The sequence below is a fragment of the Candoia aspera genome, chromosome 12 (genome assembly GCF_035149785.1).
Source record: "Candoia aspera isolate rCanAsp1 chromosome 12, rCanAsp1.hap2, whole genome shotgun sequence".
Classification (NCBI taxonomy): Eukaryota; Metazoa; Chordata; class Lepidosauria; order Squamata; family Boidae; genus Candoia; species Candoia aspera.
Genome location: NC_086164.1, coordinates 13196799 through 13217677, shown reverse-complemented (window position 1 = coordinate 13217677; position 20879 = coordinate 13196799). Strand labels below are relative to the sequence as shown.

General features: G+C 39.9%; 1 protein-coding gene across 1 annotated transcript in view; it reads right to left on the bottom strand.

Moving 5' to 3' along the window:
- Positions 1–19876, bottom strand: part of HDX (highly divergent homeobox) — a 35223-nt gene extending 15347 nt beyond the window's left edge. Inside the window, exons 1-5 of the mRNA XM_063313497.1 lie at positions 19770–19876; positions 12461–12607; positions 7180–8292; positions 5161–5214; positions 284–430 (exon numbers count right to left, since the gene is read on the bottom strand). Coding sequence (XP_063169567.1) covers positions 284–430; positions 5161–5214; positions 7180–8292; positions 12461–12607 — 1461 coding nt within the window. The 5' untranslated portion in view covers positions 19770–19876. The remainder of the gene's footprint in view (positions 1–283; positions 431–5160; positions 5215–7179; positions 8293–12460; positions 12608–19769) is intronic.
- Positions 19877–20879: the final 1003 nt, after the last annotated feature.

Genomic DNA, 20879 nt, shown 5'->3' with positions numbered 1-20879 from the left:
TTTCAGCTTTCAAGAGTGCCCCCCTTAAAAAAAAAAAAAAAAAAGCTGATATAAATCCCAGCACAGCTGGCGTATCAGACATCTAACATATAGCACCAATCAATAAATGTCTCACCTAAGGCATTTCATCTATAAATAGACAGGAAACAGAGCACTTCCTAATGTGACCATTCATTATGTAACATGTGCAATCTATTTCAGTCTCTGCAATTCAAAAAGAAAACTTTCATCAAGGCTATTTTAGTTCCTACAAACAGAAATGAAAGGAACGGAAGTTTCTTACCCTCACTATTTCACAGTCAACATTTAACTCTGCAGCAACTGCTTCAATTTTCTCTCGGCAAACTGATCCAAGACTGGTCATGCCTTTGTCCCAATATTTCTTAAGGGTGGCTAAATCTCGGTCACTGAATTGTGTACGGTCCTGCAACTGTAAAACAAGCACATATCCTTTTTTTTTCCCTTAATGAAGGGTGAAAAAACAGACAAGGGTAGATAATGAAAACGAAGGTCTTCTCTTAGATATTCCAAAGTCAAACATCAAGTTCTACTATTTATTATATAGTCCAATCAACATTTTTGGTTTCTTTATACATTGGTTAAACAAATTACTCTAAACAAATAGGATGAGGTATAAAATTGAGAAGACTTGTTACAAATTAGCACAAATTTAGTCACTTGTACTGAATTAAAACGGTTGCATTTAGCTGCAAAGTTTTGCAATTTTCTTTTACCTTACAACACAGAACGCACATCTGTTTGGAAAAAGTGAAATAAGGTTGCATATTAGCTCCGTTACTTTTCAGTTTATATCTAAATCCAATAATTCAAGCACTTGCTGTTTCAGCCCATCAGCCAACCATTTTGGCTGATCATGCAATTCCAGCACTACTGTATGCCGATGCTGTAGTTATTATGTCTACTTCACATGTGGGAATGAGAAAAGCACTTAGGGCATTGGCTTTATTTTGCGCAGAACAAAAACTATCAATAAATTATCAGAAAACTAAAGTCTTAGTTTTTGCCTGACACTGTCATAAAATTCACAAATGGCAAATAAATGAGACTCAGATTGAACAGGTGCGCACCTATAAATATCTTGGAGTGCAGTTCCATGCTCCCTTATCCTGGAATGCTCATTTTCTTTATCGGGCAAGTGTCGCACAGCATACCGCTATTGTAAGATTTTACCATTCAAAAGTAGCCCATTTTATCCCTCCAGCTTGCAAGTTCTTTCAAGCTAAAGTAGTCCCTCAGCTTCTCTATGACTTCCAAATTTGCTCCTTTGTGAAGCTTAATATTATTGAAACCCTTTAAAATAAAATTAGAGCCATATTGATGGTTCCAAAAATCAACAAAAATGCCATCCCACATGTATTAACAGGCAGAGTTTTGTTGGATGCTAGAGCATGGTTTCTTCTTCTTACCTTCTGGCTAAAGTTAATTCTACTTCCTATAGGTTTAGCCCCATTAGTTTTTAGAGATTGTTTTAAATAATCATGGCTTTTAAAAAGCCTTAGATAAAAATCAATTGCGGGGCTTCTCTATGGAAAGCCTGTGCTCATTAGGCTTTGATAATGCTAGAACTGCCCTTAAACAATGAATTTGGGATATAGATCTCCAAACAAATTTAAGTAAGGGTTTTTTTTCAATCTGCTCAATCGTGTCGGAGACTGCCTGGACAAGTCCCTGCCTGGCAAGGCTTTTCAGAACTGGTTTGCCATTGCCTCCTTCCTAGGGCTGAGAGAAAGGGACTGGCACAAAGTCACCCAGCTGCCTTCGTGCCTAAGACGGGACTAGAACTCCCGGTCTCCCAGTTGGAAGTGCCTTAGCCACTAAACCAAACCAGCTCTCAAGTAAGATGCTACACCCCAGTATGTATCATTTTCTTCCAGAATGGTTTGTTCTAGCCTCCTATTTATCATCCGTTACAATTTTGAAATTTTGTAAGGCCTTCACCTTAGCCAGGTTGGATGCTTTGTCCTCAGCAGTCCTTTTTGGATGTTTTAAGTGTACTCCTATGCACCTTCGGTTATGTCCATGTGGTGATGGCTCAATCGAAACTCTAAGCCATATGCTACTATACTGTTCCTGTCCTAACAGTCAGAAATCACACTGAGACAAGGAGTAGGTCTCTAGTGTTTATTACTGCTACATAAAACAGAATCCTAACAAACTGAAGAAGCATGGGAAAAACCCAGACAGATAAACCCCAAAAGTTAAGGCGGGTCTGATCTGTGTCTCTTTGAATAGCTGCTTAATTCCTCAGTACTACGCATGCGTTTTCCCCCCTGGATAGAGGCCCCTTCCAGCTCACCATCAGTACTCATGACAGTTCCCTATATAAGGACTCTAGACAGACCCTTATATATCCGATCTTGAAGAAATTTCCAGGTAGGGAGTGTGATTTCTATCTAATGCTACTTCTTTTGGACAAGGACTCAAAAATATCCTCCCAAGACACCCAGTTTTGTTCTACCATCTGTACCATACACAGCACCGTTACTTAAGTCTGGAATTTCCTATAATAGTGTTTTATTTTGATTTATTTTAGTATCTTTGTTCTTAATCAACTTTAGATCCCATTATATTTATTGTTTTTCTATTATATATAGATATAGAAGGATGTAATACTGCTATTATTAGATATTTTGATTCTATCTGGCCTTAGGGCTGTAATAAAATTGAGAAAAAGTGAAAAGAAGTGGTTGTGCATGCACAAGCATGCAGAAATTGCTAAACACAGCTTACTAAAAGCCTGGAAGCCTGGAAAAAGAACATAGCCATGTTCCAGAAGGATGCCACAGTCAAATTCAAATGTATTTAACTACAGTCAATGATCAGCAAGGTAAAAAAAAGTTCAGAAGCAATAACTGAATACAACATATACAGTATAGCAGTGATATAAAAAAATAAGACTTAATTTTCCATTTTCAGCAAAAATCCATAATGGTTTTCCAGTCTTTTATAAGAAATGATGACTTCTGGATGTGATGATTGAAAAAGGACTGAATAAGGGGCTTTGTTATCCATCAAAAACTTCTGTTCCTGACCTATTAACTAAATGATGCTATAGCTATACCTATACCTATTTGGGAACCTCAAGACAATGTCATTATGGAAGCATTAATATTGAGCTTTATACCATTGTAAATGAAAGAGAACATGGATAGACAATTTTGGGGGGATACCTGTCACAGCTGGAATTTTGAGAGGATTATGTATTAAGGTTACATCTAGAAATGTACAGTGAGCTCAGAGTCTCTTGTTTGGGGTAACATGTAAACATTGTCAAAAACACCTATTTTTTGACAAAATGGCTGTAACTTGGTATTCACAAAATAGCTGCTGCAGGGATAATAACTTACTAGAAAACTCCCATTTACCCTTCTGGTATACAAGAAATAGTTAGTGAGAAATCCATCCATCCATCCATCCATCCATCCAGTTTTTACAACATAGTACCTCAGGATCATCCCCCTGAACCTGACAGGCAATAAATGATATGTAAATAATTTCTGCAATTCATGACCAGTAGATGTAGTGCTGTCCAGCAACCTAGATAACTTCTAAAAAGGGTCAGGAAATTATGTCAGTGCCCACATAACTAAACAAAGTATCTGAGAAATGAGAATACAAAGTCTTGGGGCAGGGAAGGGAAGGGCAGGGAAGGGAAGGATTCATACTTCACTCATGAGCTTCTCAGAAGCACCTAGCTAAACTTTGTTCAAAACCCAATGATTAGTCGAATCTTTGATTTTTACACAAAGATCCTTAGGATATTAAAAAACAGGATTACCATACTCTACCATACTCTCCCCCAACAATGAAAAATGAAATTTAGCTTTGTTACCACAAATCTTTGGATTGTATTGATGAGAACTGGATGGATTAGTATGCCATAATCCAACTCATTCATAGACAAAATTATGTTAGAGACAAGCTCACCTCTTTATTAGTGGACATCTGTATTTATTATGGAGCCATTTACATACCATGGTTTAAAGCGTTAAAAAACTTTGCTCTGGATCAATTTTCAGTATGAGTCATTTAAGAATGGCACCCAAGATTATTCTGGTCACAAAACCAACTTAGCTAGTACTTTGTTATCCTAGCATAACTGGAGACATTGACAAATTACTTTATTTCTTTTTGCAAAACTCATTTGAATACAATTTCCCTGTGCAAATGGAGATTATATAAAAGTCTAGAAATTGGTGCCATTTGTTAGATTACAGCTTCTGCAAACAGATTTAAAATGGCCTTGAAAGCAATTTTAATTGCATAGATTCAGGCTATTCAACATCACCACAAATTAATAGTAAGATAGTTAACCAACAACACTAAAAGAGGATTCTGTGCACTACTTCTTTTTTCTAGGATAGATTTAGAGTTATTGCAGAACTAAAAGATTCACAGCTTTCTGTTGTTCTTTCCTTTTGCTCTGTGCCTGATAGCCTTGATTTCATTTGCTTGAAATTAAATAAATGAGAAAGAAAAAGGAAAGACAAAACTATTTAAAAGCAGACAGAATTTAAGTTCAAAGTTTTTAATAGTTGGTTGAAATGGACTATAAATTGAGAATAGGAAGGTTTTACTTTGAGAGCCAACAATTAAAGCTGTCTTCATTATTCCTGGGATCAGCAATGCTCATCTTTTAAAAGATTTATTCTGTGTTTCCAAGGGGGCTGCCATGTTAGCTTATCCCTCACCAGGTTTTCCAGTTGCTCTTAATAATACCGCTTCATTAGTACAATTATTCACCAGCAGATTTTACTTTTCAGTTTTTATTATTGTGATGCCATCACTGAAACACAACAACAAAAACCATTGATTGATATAATTACCCTTAGTATTAAACTGATTCATAACAGTCAATGGACAGGATTTCAGGATAATCACAATGCATAGAGAATAACAACTTTAATTGACTACTGCCTGCATTGATAGCAAACCATCAAAAAATTTACAGAGCTGCAAATTAAAAATAATTCAAATTGGAATTATTACATGCAGTGTTCTTTGGAAAAATAATGAATACTTCTCATTGTTAGCTAAAATTTATTATAAACTACAGAGCTCTGTAGTATATAAATATACATAATAAGTAAACACCCAATCTTAACCTGTAGTTGGTCCAGTTTCACAAGATTTACTTACTGCTCTTTTCCTGGAACATCCAGTAATCCAAGGCACAGTAAGGTTTCCTGAAATCTGTGGAAAGTAAAAAATTACCACAAAGGCATATTTGCATAGCTACATAGCTACAGATGAAAGCAATACATAGCCATTTGAAGAACAGACTTAAATGGAAAACCTGTGGTGGATTATTTTAAGATGAACATAAACCATTTCTTTCTCTAAAGAACCTGATTCAGATAGAATCAATCATCATTTATTGGCTCTGGAACTTGCTGGATGCCCCTGGCTCTGAATTCTTGTAAATTCAGCTAAGGTTCTTTTTAAATTCTTTAACCTGTTTAAATGTTTCTCTAAACCAAAATATGAAGCCAAGATGTAATCTTGGCATCATATGCTTCTGAAGGATTTTTCAGAACTACCATTTCCAAATTCATGTGTCATCAGAATTGTATTAAAGGAATAACATATCTGAAAAGTCAGGAATTTAAGAGGAAAAGGGGGGAAATGGGCATATATTTTTATCTATCTATCTATCTATCTATCTATCTATCTATCTATCTATCTATCTATCAATCACATTTCTTTACCACCCATCTCGACAAATGACTCTGGGCGGTTTACAAACAAATTAAAAGAATAAAAGAGTAAAATATCGTTAAAACAGATTCATTTAAGAATATATAAATATATATAAATATAAAAATGTAAAATATAAAATATAAAGTCCAAGATGGTGAAGCAATGGTCTCAATAAAATTTCCCAGGGCCACATCAGGATGCCAACCACCCCCATGATTGACTATGCCCCCTCCCGCCGCAAGCGAGGTAGCACAACCAAGTCTTAATTCCCTTTTGGAAGGCCGGGAGTACATAAAGAGGAAAAAAAACAGAAAATTTCCCTTATTTCCTGAGGCGTCCAACTAACCAGGAAAGAGGGCTTGGAATGGTTGTGGAGACCTTAATTAAATATTTGGGGCTTTTAGCTTACTTTTGAGTGAGTAAAACTTGATATGAAAGAATACTAAATTATTCATGTTGTAAAAAAATGAACAGGGAGAGAATTTTCAAGCATGCTGTGGTCCTGCTAACGAATGCCAAACTATTAGTGCCCTACATTAGAAATATGCACACTTTCCATTTCAGATTTGTGGTTTATCCACTTGTATTTCTTTACTTGTACCTGATTTTCTTATGTGCACCACCTCTTTCTTAATATTCTTTCAAAATTTATAAGAATAAAATGTCAAAAAAGTTCAGTTCGTTCTTTATATTTTAAATTCAGGGTTCAAAAATTAGACTTTGCACAAAGAACAAGGTTGTTATTGATCTTAATTTCACAAAATAGGATAGGAAATATAGCATTTAAAAGACCTAGTTTTCCGAATCATAATCACGTAACTTTGGGAAACTGCCCAAAATCTCTTCTCTTTCTAGTTATGGAATCTAGAAGTCTGAGTTAAGTATCTACTCTAGGAAGGATAGCAGAAATCTGTATGGGGGAGCTTCTTTGTATAGACATAGTCTAACTCTGTCTTGTTATGGCAGCTTCTCCAACCTGGTGCCTTCCACATATATTGAGAATTCCCAGCCAAAAAGATTGCTTACAAGAATTTGGGAGAAGAATTTATTTCAGCAGGGGAAACTAAGAAAAATGGGGTGGTTTTGTACATAAATCCAATTTTACAGCCTAAATTGATATTCGGTGACAAACAAGGTAGATATATACAGTAGGAGCGGAAATGATATGGAATGCTGTAAAGATTATGGTGGTGGCTGTCTACACCCCTAATAATAACAAATCTACTTTTTTTTTTTTTAATGAACTAACAAATGAGCAAATTGAGATGAGGCTGTACGTTTATTGTATTCAAAAATTCTCATGATAAACAAATAAATAAATAAAACAAAGATTGCTTACGATGTAGCAATTCACTGCATACCAGTTTACTAGCTAGAGTTCTCCATTTACAATTTAAAAAAACAGAGGTGACGCGGTTCAAAGCCTAGGCATTGGAACTTAGGAAGAAAAGCAATTACCTGATAATTATTTTGGTTCTGCGATAGCCTTAGTTGATTGGATGCTGCAAAATGAGAAGAAATATTACTTCTTGATGGGTAAGAACTGCTATAGAGTGTACTGGATGTGCTATGCAACGAAGTCCGTGGAGGCAGGCGGTAGTCTCTATTATGATACAGGATATTGTCATGCAAGTTCCTTGAGTTCAGCATGTGTGAACCACAACTGACGCTTCTGCCTGATCCAGAAAAACCCGATCCTGGATTCTCGACTCTGAGGGATGTACCACTTAACCTAGAGTAATTCTGCATCTGGGCACCCATTGATGCCAACTCTTCCTCTCTAGCATATTCATCATCCACATCCCCGGTTTCCATGGCAATAGACAAACAACTGCCTTCTCCTGAAGAGGCCAGGGACTTTTCTCTGCTTCCGCCCAGTGACTGATCAGTAACAGCCAACGAAAAAACCTCTCGGATTTCCAAATTGTGGGTACTGCAGGAAGGATCTCTAATGTTAGACCTCTGTCCAGATGGCACGGAAGAAGCAAGGATGGGGTGTTCGGGCTTTTGCAACCTTTGGCACCCCACCTGATCCATTTTGTATGGTCGGTGACACAGCACAGGCTTTTGAGGTAACACCAATTCTGCAGTCTGAACTGAAGACCCACCATAGCTTTTCTTAGTGTGATTATAAATAGAATTTCCTGAATTCAGCACGCTCGTCTGCCTCGAGAGGATAATTGTTTTTTCTCCCAGGAAAAGCGAGGCATTTTTACAATGGGGTGCTTGCCGTGCCACAGCAATGTGCTGCCGCTGAAATTCAGGATCGTTTTTCCCAGCTGGCCTTGAAAGAGAATTTTTATGCAGATCACTCATCAATGAGTTGGTCTGTTTAGTGGATACCAGTCTGCCAGATGAAGCAGCTGGATTATAGATACCAGTTACTATGACATCGTTATTTGAGGAGGTCCATGATGACTGCTGACTCTGGGAACGGGCTATGCTGACCACATTTTGAACAGCCACTTCTGGAGGCATCGTCAGCGTGCTGGTGGCAGTTGCCGATGGACTTCCTCCAGAATCCACAACATTCTTACTGCTCATCTTTCTTCTTTTGTTTCCAACCCACGTCTGCAAACAAAAAGGAATCTGTAAGCTAAGAATCTAGTCTAAATTCAGATCAGAATTCGCACAAGAGCTTGTGCCATACAGAGCCTAAACAGATGGCCTGCACCTCTACCATTAATTCTCAGCTAGCTTTCCAGGTAGTGTTGATGCATTCCATGCTTGAACTATAAACTAGTAGCCAAGCAGCAATATCTCCTCCCAGCAGTCTTTTCTAACATATATTTAATTATTATTGTTGGTCACACAGTCAGCCAGATGTTTAGACCAGGTTTGGCATTTTTATCCACCCATCGAGTCCTTCCCAAGGACCTGGGATAGGCAGATGTTGTTTAATAATATTAAAGGTATCATCACAGGATGTAAGCTGTTCCAAATAAAGCTGCCTTTTGCAATTGACCAATGGGGATTTTGTCAATGCTGATGATGTTCAAGTGTTGTTGCTGTTGTTATTTCATGACAACAGCAACAACTTTACCAACAATTGTAATTATGTAATCTTAGAAGGCTTTTTGAAACAAGCATACTTTAACAAGCTTTCTGAAGGCCATAAGCACAGGAGCCACCTTTTGCCTTGGGGCAGGGGTGGGGGTGGGGACAAGTGTTCTACAGGAGGGGAGTTCCCACAAACAATGCCCAAAATTGTGTCCCTTCCCATTACATTTCACAATTGGTGGGGATTTTCAGCAAGCATTTACTCTCTAGGACTAGGCAAGCACAACCCATCTGGGAAAGGGGGTCTTATAAATACTCAGGCCCTGAATCGTATGTTTTATAGATGCAACCAGCAACCAGCACCTTGAATGACACTTCAGCATTTTTGTAAGCATTTATATCATTATGTCAAAAGCTTTACACACTTATCTCTGCAAACTAAAACTTTGTTTAAAGTTCTGAGAAAACAATAAAAATTGAAATTTTCAACACTTGACTTACCTATATGGGAATGAAAGACAGATAAGTAAATAATGCTCTGCTTTGATTAAGAATGCAAGAGCCAGTTTCATATAGTGGTTAAAGCACCAGGCTAGAAACTGGAAGACCATGAATTCTAGTCCTGCCTTAAGGCATGAAGCCCCCTGGGTGACCTTGGGCCAGTAGCTCTCTCTCAGCCCTAGGAAGAAAGCAATGACAAGCCAAGAAAATCTTGCCAAGAAAATTGCAGGGACTAGTCCAGGCAGTTGCCAAGAGTCAGCACTGACTCAAAGCCATCTTTAATATAAAATAATATTTTGATTAGGAACCTGGCCATTAGAGAAGTTATAATATCAAGGATTGCTTTATATATTGAGCTTTATATTAAATATTATTATTATATTATTTTAGAAACTGGAAGAAAAATAATCACTACAGAGATATCGATTGCACTAACTTCCTTAAATTTCAACTGGTTTATATGTAGAAATGTCACTCCATCCTATTTATTTTATGATTTCTCTACATAAAATGTTCATTAGCTAGTTTTACGTAACTGAGTACTTTCTATTGTTCTAAAAGTGCAAGTCACTGTTACAATCTAGTAAGCGTATAAATATCAGTGGCAATAATCAGCATGATATAATTCATGAAGATAAAACACTGTTTATTTTTTTAAACACTACCATAACTCAGTATATATTACAATTGTAGCTCAATCAATGATGGGACATAAGTTTCAAAGTTCTTTTGAGATAGGGGAAAGGAAATTTTATTTACTGTAGGATTTATTTTGTAGCGTAAGAGACATGTGTAGCCATTATCTTTCCTCAGAAATATACAGTTCTGGTATGAAGACTTTCCGTTCTGTATGCCATAGGATGCTCCTGATAAGTGAGTCTTATAATGTGGCAACCATTTCAAGGAGGATCCACTATGCAAAAGCATTTCTAGCCATAACATAAGGTCATTAGTTTAAAAGGTAAAACCAAAAATAAACGAAGGAAAACTTGAGACCTCCACTCCCCAGACCTAGCAAACACAGGAAAAGAGCCTTTAAAGTACTGTATCAAACTGTGTACGTGTGGTTAAGAAGGAATGACTAATATATTAAGCATGATTCTGAGTATATGCTGTAATTAAGAAGAAGGCATGTCCATGGCTGTGAGAATTGATTGAGGGTCCCAATAAGTATATAGCAGGGTTCTGGAGGGACAGGGGGAAAACCCATTAAATCAAATCAAATCAAACTTTATTATCATCATAGACCAGGGTTTCTCAACCAGGGTTCTGCGAGAGGTCACTAGGGGTTCCCTGGGAGATCACAGTTTATGTAAAAAATTGTTTCAAATTTGGGCAACTTTCATTCTTTATTTTTAGTTTAAGAACACTGTTAATGCATATAGACAGTCCTACCCATGAAACGAATATCATAATTTTGTAACTTCTGGCCTCTATTTGAGCCTGAATGTGTAGGGGTTCCCCGAGGCCTGGAAAATATTTCAAGGGTTCCTCCAGGGTCAAAAGGTTGAGAAAGGCTGTCATAGACCAATGTAAAAAAAATATTTGGAAAGAGCAGACAGGCAGAGGGGGAGATCTTTTGTTCTGGTCCTCAAAGCACCAAGAAGTCACCTGGTTCAGTTCCGTGACAAATGTTTCCTGGTGGAAATCAACCCTGATTCCTCAGCCTTCCCTTTGGCAAAAAGTATCACCACAAAGGCCCCAGCTCTACCCTTTCAATGGAGTCACAACAACACTGCTCTGCTATGACAGCCCACAGCTGCCGTTTAAAGAAAAGGAGATTGGTTGTTGTAAGAGGACCGGTCCTTCACCTAAAGAACCCTGGGGCCACAAGAAACAAACCAAGAAAATGTAACGCATAATATAAAACACAGTAGTTTCTAAGCAACTGGCTAGCAGGCACTAATAATTTTCTTCACAGCCCACAGAACAGATACAGAAAAACTTGGGAACTCACGTGTCAATTAACAAGTAAGAACTGTAAAATTCTTCTGCCAAATTGGTATGACCAAAAAAAGGCAAGGCACGAGGTCATCCCAATCTTATTACACATCCTGCCTTGTTCATAGAATTTTATGAGGATGCACAAGGATATGTTTCTTTTCCCATTGTTTTTTTTACATCCTGTTCTTATAACAAAAAAAAAAACAAAAAACAAAAAACCAGACTAAAACAGAGGGAAAGACGAAATTACACAGTCTCTTTTTATCGTTAGTTTAGAAGTCTTCTATCTAGAAATACTTCAGTTTTCTCTATTGTAGATTTTCTGGCGAGACTTCATTGCCACACAAACATTTTCTCAAGGTATTTGGTCCCTTTTTGCATAGGTAAGCGATACCAAATGAAGCCTGATAGTCACCAAGTATGCCAAACAGAAGGGTTATAATCACTGCATTCTGGTCATACTATCAGACTTAAACTTTCAGGGTTTTTTTAACCAGGCATCATTTAGGCTACACTTCATCAATCCGATGCTCTTCAGATGTGTCGAGACCAGCCAGCTTTGTTGCTAACTCTAAGAATGCCATCTCAAACTACAAAACCCTTCCTCTCCAAATCAGAACAAGAATTGCAAAGTTCTGATGCTAAAATGTTCCTCTCTGTCCTTCTTCCTGGCCTTAGAAAAGAGAAACAGACAGGTTTTGTGACAAGGAACACTCTCTGAAAACAATTGCCATCCCTCAGATTATGCTTGCCAACTAAATTTCAGCTACTGTTAAAAGTGTATCTAAATTAAATCATAGCATTTAACTAGGCTTGGAGCACATAATTGCATTAACGAGCAAGGCATTTTTCACACCTTTTGCAAAGGCAAACAAAATTTTGCCACCAAGCATCCATTCAACTGGAAACTAGTAGGTTTGTTATGAAGCCAATTATAACAACCCTACTTGCCTAATACAGGTGTTTATGAATGCAGTATGTTGTATTTATGCTTTAAACTTGCAGTTGTGCACCTACAATAATATAAGTGTTCCTTCCTTCCCAAGTTATAGTACATAGAATGGCTCTTCTGCATTTCATACCATTTGCTTAAAAAAAGAAATCAATGATCCAGACTAGAAATTTGACAACAAAGATAGAAAAGTCAGGTTTGCAACCAAAACTTCTGAACACACATTGTATTGAAGCACAGAGCTACTGATTTAACAGCTCCATGCCCTGTAGATAGGTAAGCAAACACTTGTGTCTGATAGACTGTTATGTAAATTTGAGCATGTAAGACCTCAGTACTTACCCTGACTACACTGAAGTCCAGCTTAGTTTCTTGGGCACACTGTAATATGAGCTGAAAGCAATTTTTACTCTGATTTGTCATTCCATTTTCATAGTAACGCTGCAATATCCTCTGTTGTTCTGCAGTAAATACAGAACGCAGATTCATCTAAAAATAAAAGAAGATACTCTGAAAATAGGAATAATTTAATACTTACAGGGTTTTTTTAAAAAAAAAGCAAGCTCCCATTTATCTTAAGAAATAGAAAAAAAAACTACAGTAAACTGAGTCTAATTTACTCTGGTTCCTCTGTGAATATTCTTAAATATAGTTTACAAACACTCAAAAACAAAATGAACCGGTAACTAGTTTACATCCAGGAATTAGTGTAGCTGAACACAAACAGAACTCCAACACTATTAAAATAATTAACAGGTTTGTTTCCAAGCGAAAAATAGGCTCTGTCTCTTCTCAGTAACACTCGAGAAAAAGCAAAAAATGGGACACTGGGTGAAGCTACAGACAGGGAGATCTTGGTTCTCCATTGTTTCCAGAAACACAGTTGACAGAGACAAGTGGAGCCTAGTTCAGTCTTCTGTTAGGTAAGCCTCTTTCATTGCCCCTGAAGAATGCTACGCAGGCTGAGACTAATCTGACTTGTAGTCCCAGGTATCTGGAAAGTTGCAAGTTGGAGAAGACTGGTATCTTCTGAGCTTATGGTCTGCTATCACTGAGCTCAAAGCACTTATTTTCACTGGAAGAAAGTAGAAACATAGAAGGGAGCTTTCTAACAAGCAAATTACTGTAGATCCTTGGTCTATCAGGAAAATTGGTAGGGATAGCAACTTCACAGCAACTTTGCCATGTATAATGCAGAATGAATGAATGTGTGTGTGTGTGTGTGTGTGTGTGTGTGTACAACTAGCCAACTACATTTTGGCCTAGCATACTGTATAGACCCACCACGCACCTAACTGTGGGTCAGTGTCCTGACAGTCAGGAATCACGCTGAGACGAGGAGTAGGTCTCTAGTGTTTATTACTGCTACATAAGACAGAAAATCCTAACAAACTGAAGAAGCGTGGGAAAACCCAGACAGATAAACCCCAGTGGTTAAGGCGGGTCTGATCTGTGTCTCTTTGAATGGCTGCTTAACTCCTCAGTACTACGCATGCGTTTTCCCCCCTGGATAGGGGCCCCCTCCTGCTCGCCATCAGTACTCATGACAGTCAGCATGTCATGAGAATATAGAAAAATAGGTTGGGTAAGTCATGGTGTGTAGACAAACACAAGCAATATCCTTTTCAGGAGAGATTTATTTTAAATTAAATAATGGATGACATGAAAGGTTTACAGAATTTACCAATACATAAGCAAATGAAGTAGATTTTTTACTCTGAGAGTTCACAGTTTCAAAATGAATTGGGAAGGGCAAAGAGGTTAGTGGCTCAAAATGAAGACGACCCTGGGACTAAACAATTATCTAGTTACTGGGTTTTGCTGTAGCTTGTTGTATAAAACCAGTTACTGTAGTTTGCAAACAGTACTTGACACTTTAGCATGAACTGAGCCAGCTTTGAATTGTCCAGTAACTTATAATTAAGCATATCAGGGCTTAGAGTGATGAGTTTATCCAACCCATGGCAAAACGTGACTTGTCACATCATATAGAGCAGTGTTTCTCAACCTTGGCAACTTGAAGGTGGGTGGACGTCAACTCCCAGAATTCCTGCTGGCTAGAGGATTCTGGGAGTTGAAGTCCACCCACCTTCAAGTTGCCATGGTTGAGAAACACTGATATAGAGGTTTTAATATTGTAACCTTTTCATGATTCATGTAATATTAAATAGATTCTTTCATGCAAACGTATTTTTCCTTAAAATTGCCACTGATCTTGGCTAAGAAATACTTCAATTTTGTTGGATATTCAATAGGACTTGGGCAACACAAGTTACTTCAGGAACAATACGGACATTGCCATCTTAGCAGTTGCTTCCCCTGTTTTCTGGGTTATGTGCTCATTTCCCTAATAACAAAGGGGTGAGCAAGATCCTAATCTGTATTTGTAAGTCAAGATGTAAGTTGTTCCTCTTGAAAACTCTTTATCAGTATATTGGAGTTATTAATCAGGATCTCAAAGGTACTTATTGATTCCATACTTTAAACAGAGAAACATCAAGTTTGATTGAAAAGTCAATAACTGAAATGAAGCAAACACTAATGAAAAAAACTTCCAATATAGTCAGTGAACAAAGAAAGGGTAAAAATCAATGGTAAAAACACTTCTGATAAAGGCATTCCAAGACTGCTAGTTAGCTTTTATTTCTAATATGTGATATATGCTATAATTCACCAAAGTAGACATTAACCCACAAATCACACTGAGACCCAATATTTTTGTGCTGAGTGATAACAAACAACTATCCTTACAGTCATTAACTTATTTTAAAACGAATTTTGTCACATAAGATGTACCCATAACAGACCCTAAAAGTGTGTTGTGTGCTTTTCTATTTCAGAAAGGTTGACTGCATCATCTAAATGACTTATACCTGTGCCAGCTGAACCCTGTCACTCCACAAGTAGCTTCTAGTACATATAAACTAATGGCACTATAAATCTCTTTATCTTTAAGGTGCCACAAGATGTGCGTTACGTGTACTGTGAAAAATGCAATTATACCTTTGTGCTTCTCTGGCCCTATTATACGCTCAGGTCCAGAAAATGCTTAAATTGGTTAGAACAACTCTGAGGACTTTTTTTCCTGAATATGATGCCAAAAACACAAGAAGTGGCACTTCAGTACAAGTGCCCTTCTAAAACAAAAGCTTGGGTTTAATTGAAAAACCGTATAAACATATAACCACTTGTAATTTTCATGCCACAAAACAACAAATAAATAGAGCATTCTACTACATATCCATATACCAACCACAGGATAAATAGCTGTAGGGTGGAGTTTTCCTGTACTAATGCCATAAAGGAAAACCCAACGGAGACACAAATAGTCAACTCAATGCAGCCAATCAGAACCAGTCACGTTCATACTGTATTTTATGAAATAACACATTTTGTTCCTTGCTGGCAAGTTTGTTTATTAATTCATCATATTTATTTATTTGTTGCAAAGAAGATACAAATACTGGTTCTGAAACAGTGAGTGATTCTGTAGCTGTTCTCAGAAATTTCTATAAGCTAACTTTTAATGGAAGACTGCCACCTAAAGTCAACAGAAATTGATTCTGGCCATACCATACTTTCCCCATAAACATATTACTCTATCATCTGCATTTATTTGCGGAAGGCATGAACAGAAAAACAACAAGGGAAATTACAACAAACTAAGTAACTAATATAAGCCTATATAGTAAGTTCAGGATATGAAACTAATAGAAGAAATGCTTGTTTGCAACCAACATTGTTAAGTTCCAAGTCTGAATCCTTCTACAAGTCTGTTATAAGTCTATTACCTACTTTTGGATTCTTCAATAAATTGAACAATCTGTTAGTTGGTCTCATATTAGATCACCTATTTTTGAATTCTTCAGTAAATCAGATAAATCTGTTAGTTGGTCTCATATTCTGCACCAAACTAAGTAGACTGACAGACAGCAAGCAAATAAATTGGGACCTTATATACATTCCACATCCACCATTTTAGGATGAAGGCTGCATTCCAAGTGGCTATTAACAGTTAAAATTAAAGCAAAATTAAAACAATGTTAACAATAAAATAGAAACAAGACTATTTTTTAAAAAAAATAGTAAAAGTAGAGAGACACTGTGGATACAAATACAAATAAATTTCCTACTTCACAGCTCCTGAAGCTTCCCAGTTCAAATGCGGCCACCTTTTTTTCTTGTCTCTACCATTGCAACAAAGAGTCTATTAGATCTTATAGTGTGTTTAGGCTGAAATGGGGTAAGCAATTTCTAAGATATCTAGATGTAAGCCCATGATAGGTTTGAAAGTCAGAACCAAAGCTCTAAATTGTGCCTTGGAAGAAACAAATATCCAGTGTAGCCCTCCCGACCTGTGAGCATGCATGAATATTCTCACCACTGCACTTTGGACCAAGTGCAATTTCTATAGACTCCCCAAGTACCGTGCATTATAATAATAAAATTTAGAGGAAATAAGAGGTTGCCGTGACCAAGTCTGATCCCTTCAGGAGCAGATTCAGTTGCAATACCAACCTAAGGTGAGCATAGGCTCTTTAGCTGCCCCCTGAACTTCCTGGTGCAAAGTTGTTTCCTGAAGCATCCCTAAACTGTGAACCTACTCTACTACACCACCCAAAACAGATTGCACCCTTATTTCAGAATCTCTCAGCCTTTCTCAGCCTTCTTTCCATGGAGGAACCCTTAAAATAATTTTCAGGTGTCAGGGCACCTCTGCATAAAACACATTGTATCTACAGCTTATGGTATTAAGTTTTCTTGGTCCTTTTTTCTTCAATCACAATCTCTCACAGAACCCCAGGGTTTCGTAGAACCCCAGCTGAGAAAGAAAACCAGCCTTTTGTCTAATTAGAAGGACCTTTGTTTTGACTGAATTAAGCTTCACCTTATTACCATTCATCCACTCTATTATTGTGCCAGATACGGATTCAGAACAAAAAAACAACTACTTTGGTAGATAAAAGAGAAACAAAGGCATGGATTATTTGCAATATAATAATATGAGAGCCAGTTTGATGTAGTGGTTAAACTGACAGCCAAGAAACCAGGAGACAGTGAGTTCTAGGTCTCCCTTAGGCACGAAAGCCAGCTGGGTGACTTTGGTCCAGTCACTCTCTCTCAGCCCAACCCACCTCACAAGGCTGTTGTTGTAGGAAAAATAGGAGGCAGGAGTATCAGGTATGTTTGCTGCCTTGAATTATATAGAAAAAGGGCAGGTTAAAATAATAATAATACAATAATAATAATAATAGTAATTGTAATTGTAATTGTAATTGTAATAATAATCCCAATTATCTTATTTCAGTATTTTAAATAGATGTTGAACAAAATGGAAGACTGAACTCTGAAGAACAAAGTAGGCAAACATATAAAGGGCTGAATTTGAAAAAAAAAAAACCCGCTCCCCAAGACATGAATTAGAGACAGTTCAAAATGGTATCTCCCAAACCCATTCCGTGTCAGGAGGCCAGGAAGGATATAAGGCTTGATAGTAGTGACAGTGGCTGACAGATTTATTAGAACCAACAGGAATGCAATTCTCCCATACAGCTGCCAGCTTCCAGAGTGACCAAAGCAATCTCAGGCCTGAAGCCTGATTAAAATTAGACTAGATGAATTACTACATAACAGATTTCATGACTTCAAAGCACTTTATATATAACCACGTAAGCAATCCATCACTATTATCTCCATATTGAAGATCATGGGCAAGTACTGTGCTGAAGCCACATCTCACTCCCTGAAGTTACTAAGCAACACTGTAATTCAAAGCATAGGTCTATAGAACATCAGCTTCAGCTAGATTAATATGGCAGCAAGAGTTCATTGTAATAAAAGTGTCTTTCCTCAAACTGACTTACATTGAAGTGTCCAGAAATATGCTAAGAGACAAACAGTTTTTTTAAAAAATCAGTGAATCCACAAAAGGCCCAGGGGCAGAATTTATGCGTGAGAACCTGCTCTTTCACCAAGAGCATAATTGCCCTGTTCCACTGTTTTCACAGACTGGCAACAAGGCTTCTTTTGATGTGACATCTTGCCCTGATATATTCCACAAAACTCATCTGCCTCTTACGCGTCTGCATTTGGAGCATCACATTAAATCCATTTTAATCTCACAGATACCTGTTTGCCCTTTTATGCTTGACAGGGACAGATTTTTTTTTTTAGCGTCCTTTCTTCTGCCGTGACCTACTCTGGATGCATGTGTTGAAGATGCAATATATTAGCTATATGAAAACTTACCAGTTTATCACACTGTGCTGATTATACATTACTGTTTTCATTTCAAACTGTGAATGAACCTCTAAAGATGCATCAGTTCAGACAACAATACAGAGGGCCTATTTCATACATTCCCTAGCGGGAAATGCAAGCTCACTGTTACATGTAAATTTTTAAACTAAGCAAAGCTGTTTTCCAAAACACCACAAGCCTCCAATGCTGCCATTTCAAACCACAGATCAGATCGGTTACTAATGTTGTAGGAGAAGACTAGTATGAAATAGTATGTTTCTCATTAGGGAAGGTATTACTCAATCACTTGATTCCTAGAGAGAGAGAATTACTACAGTAGCCTAGGTGTAGACCTTTGACACATTAACTGGCAGAAGCTCTGCTTGCATAATAGACTAATCCAGTGTTTTTCAACCTTGGAAATTTTAAGACGTGTGGACTTCAATTCCCAGAATCCCCCATCCAGCATGCTGGTGGGGAATTCTGGGAATTGAACTCCACCCACCTTCAAGTTGCCAAGGTTGAGAAACACTGCATTAATCCATGGCTTAACAAACCATGTTTGATTGAATGAAATCGCCTGCCTGGGTTCGTCCGACACCATGAACTATACAGAAAACCCTTTGATTGGGTTCATACCCTGAGCCAATAAACTGTATTCTCTTTTTCTTATCGCATTCTAGAGTATGATGCAGAGACCCCAAAAAAGTTTGACATTACTTTTAAAACTACAATATCCTATTTCGATATTAGTTAGCAGAGGAACTTCAGGCCAATGGCTCGCAAACTGTCAAAAAGCAAGAAAAAGCCACCTCGCTGCTTTTCCTCTCGCATTTCCTCTCGAACTCATGCTTTGAGGAGGTAATACGAGATTTGGCCAACCACTTTTCAAAAGAATAGGCTGCCCCGGACCAACACCAGGGGCATTTTGGACCTCGCCGGCCGCCTTCCCTCCCGCCCATTGCCCAAATCGACTTTACGTACGAGGGCGCACGTCCCAAAAGACGAAGGCACGTAAAGTGAGGGCAGTCTGGCGACGGGGCATCTTTCTGCGCAGGCGCAACCTTCCTCGCGCTCCAGCCGACAACCTCAGCGTCTCTTGCCGCAGACCGAGTGAGGCGAGCGGGGCGCATGCGCGTCCCGAGTTCTGCTCCGCGAGCTCCAGCCTTGAAGCCCCGAAACTCGTCGATTCTTTCTCTTTTTTCCTCTCCTTCGCCCCCGTCCCCGCCAAGCCGTCACCCGACGAGGGGCCGTTCTTCCAGTCCCACCCCCGGCAGAGCCTGGCGAGAAGGCCGCCCGCCAAGCCCTCCCCTCCCCCACCGCCGCCCCTCCCCCCTCCGGGGTCGCGCGCCCTCCCCCCTCCCCCTCCCCCTCCCCCTTCCCCCTAGCCCACCCCCTCCGCCGAACCCACCGTGCTCTGCGGGGCAGGCGGGGCTGCTACGGGGGGCCCCAGGGCTCCGAATTCAGCCGGTTTCGGCTGGGTCGGTCCCGGCGTCACACAATGAAATCAGCGCCTCCGATCATTAATTCTCATCATGATCGTGACGTCACCGCAGACAGCGGCCAATCGCCGCTCGAGATCAGCGCCGGCCGGGACAGTCTCTGCCCCCGCCTCTCAACCTCGGGGGGGAGAGGCGCTCGCGAGGAACAGCCCCGGCTCGGAAGGCGGGCGCGCGGAGGGACCAGGGGCGCGCGCGGCGGGAGGGGGGCGCGCGCGGGCAGGAACAGCAGCAGCAGCAGCCTCGGCGGCGGGGCCACCCTTGGCGGGCAGCAGCCAGCCTGGCCGGGAGGAGGGAGGGGCGGCGCGTTCCGGGAACCGCGGCGTGGGGCTCGAGGCCGCCCGGCTTGCCCGGGACTTGCGGGGGGGGGGGCGGCGCTCCATCCCGCCTCTCCGCTTCCCCGCAGGCGTGGTGTGGCGGGGGGTCCCCGGGGGGGGGGCTTCCCACCTGTTCCCGTTGGAAGGCCCGCGGTGGGGGGCGACCCGGGGCCCTCTTTGCAAGGGGAGGGAGCGAAGCTGCCCTGCAAGGACTTCGCGGCTGGGGGGGCCGTCTCCCCCGCGGTGGGCTGCTCGGACCAGCCCGGGAGCGGCTAGGAAAGAAAAAGCGGTCGAGCGCTGCAGCCGCGGCCCCGTCCGTCCGGTGCCGCGCAGGAGCCAAAGAGGCGGGGGGAGGAGAGAGCGCGAGCCTGTTTTGTGCAGGTTACCTGTGACCGGGACACGTCGCGGGCCCCTTCTCCAATTAGCAATTGCCAAGCTGGGGTGCTTCCGCAAAACTGCGGGGGGAGCGTTCCCAAAATTAGTTTTGCCGGTGTGCCGAGGGCCCGCCAGAGATTGCAAGCGCCTTCTCAGTTTGCACTTGTTACCTGTTAAGTTCGGTGCGGATTGCTGGAGGGTCAAAACCCGGGTGTCCTCAACAGAACAGCGGAAAAAGTCGCTCCCTGAACTAACGTTGCTGTCCCGCAGAGGCAGGTTACATTTGGGACAGATTGCAAATATCTTCTCTTTTAGCAGTTCTTAAAAAAT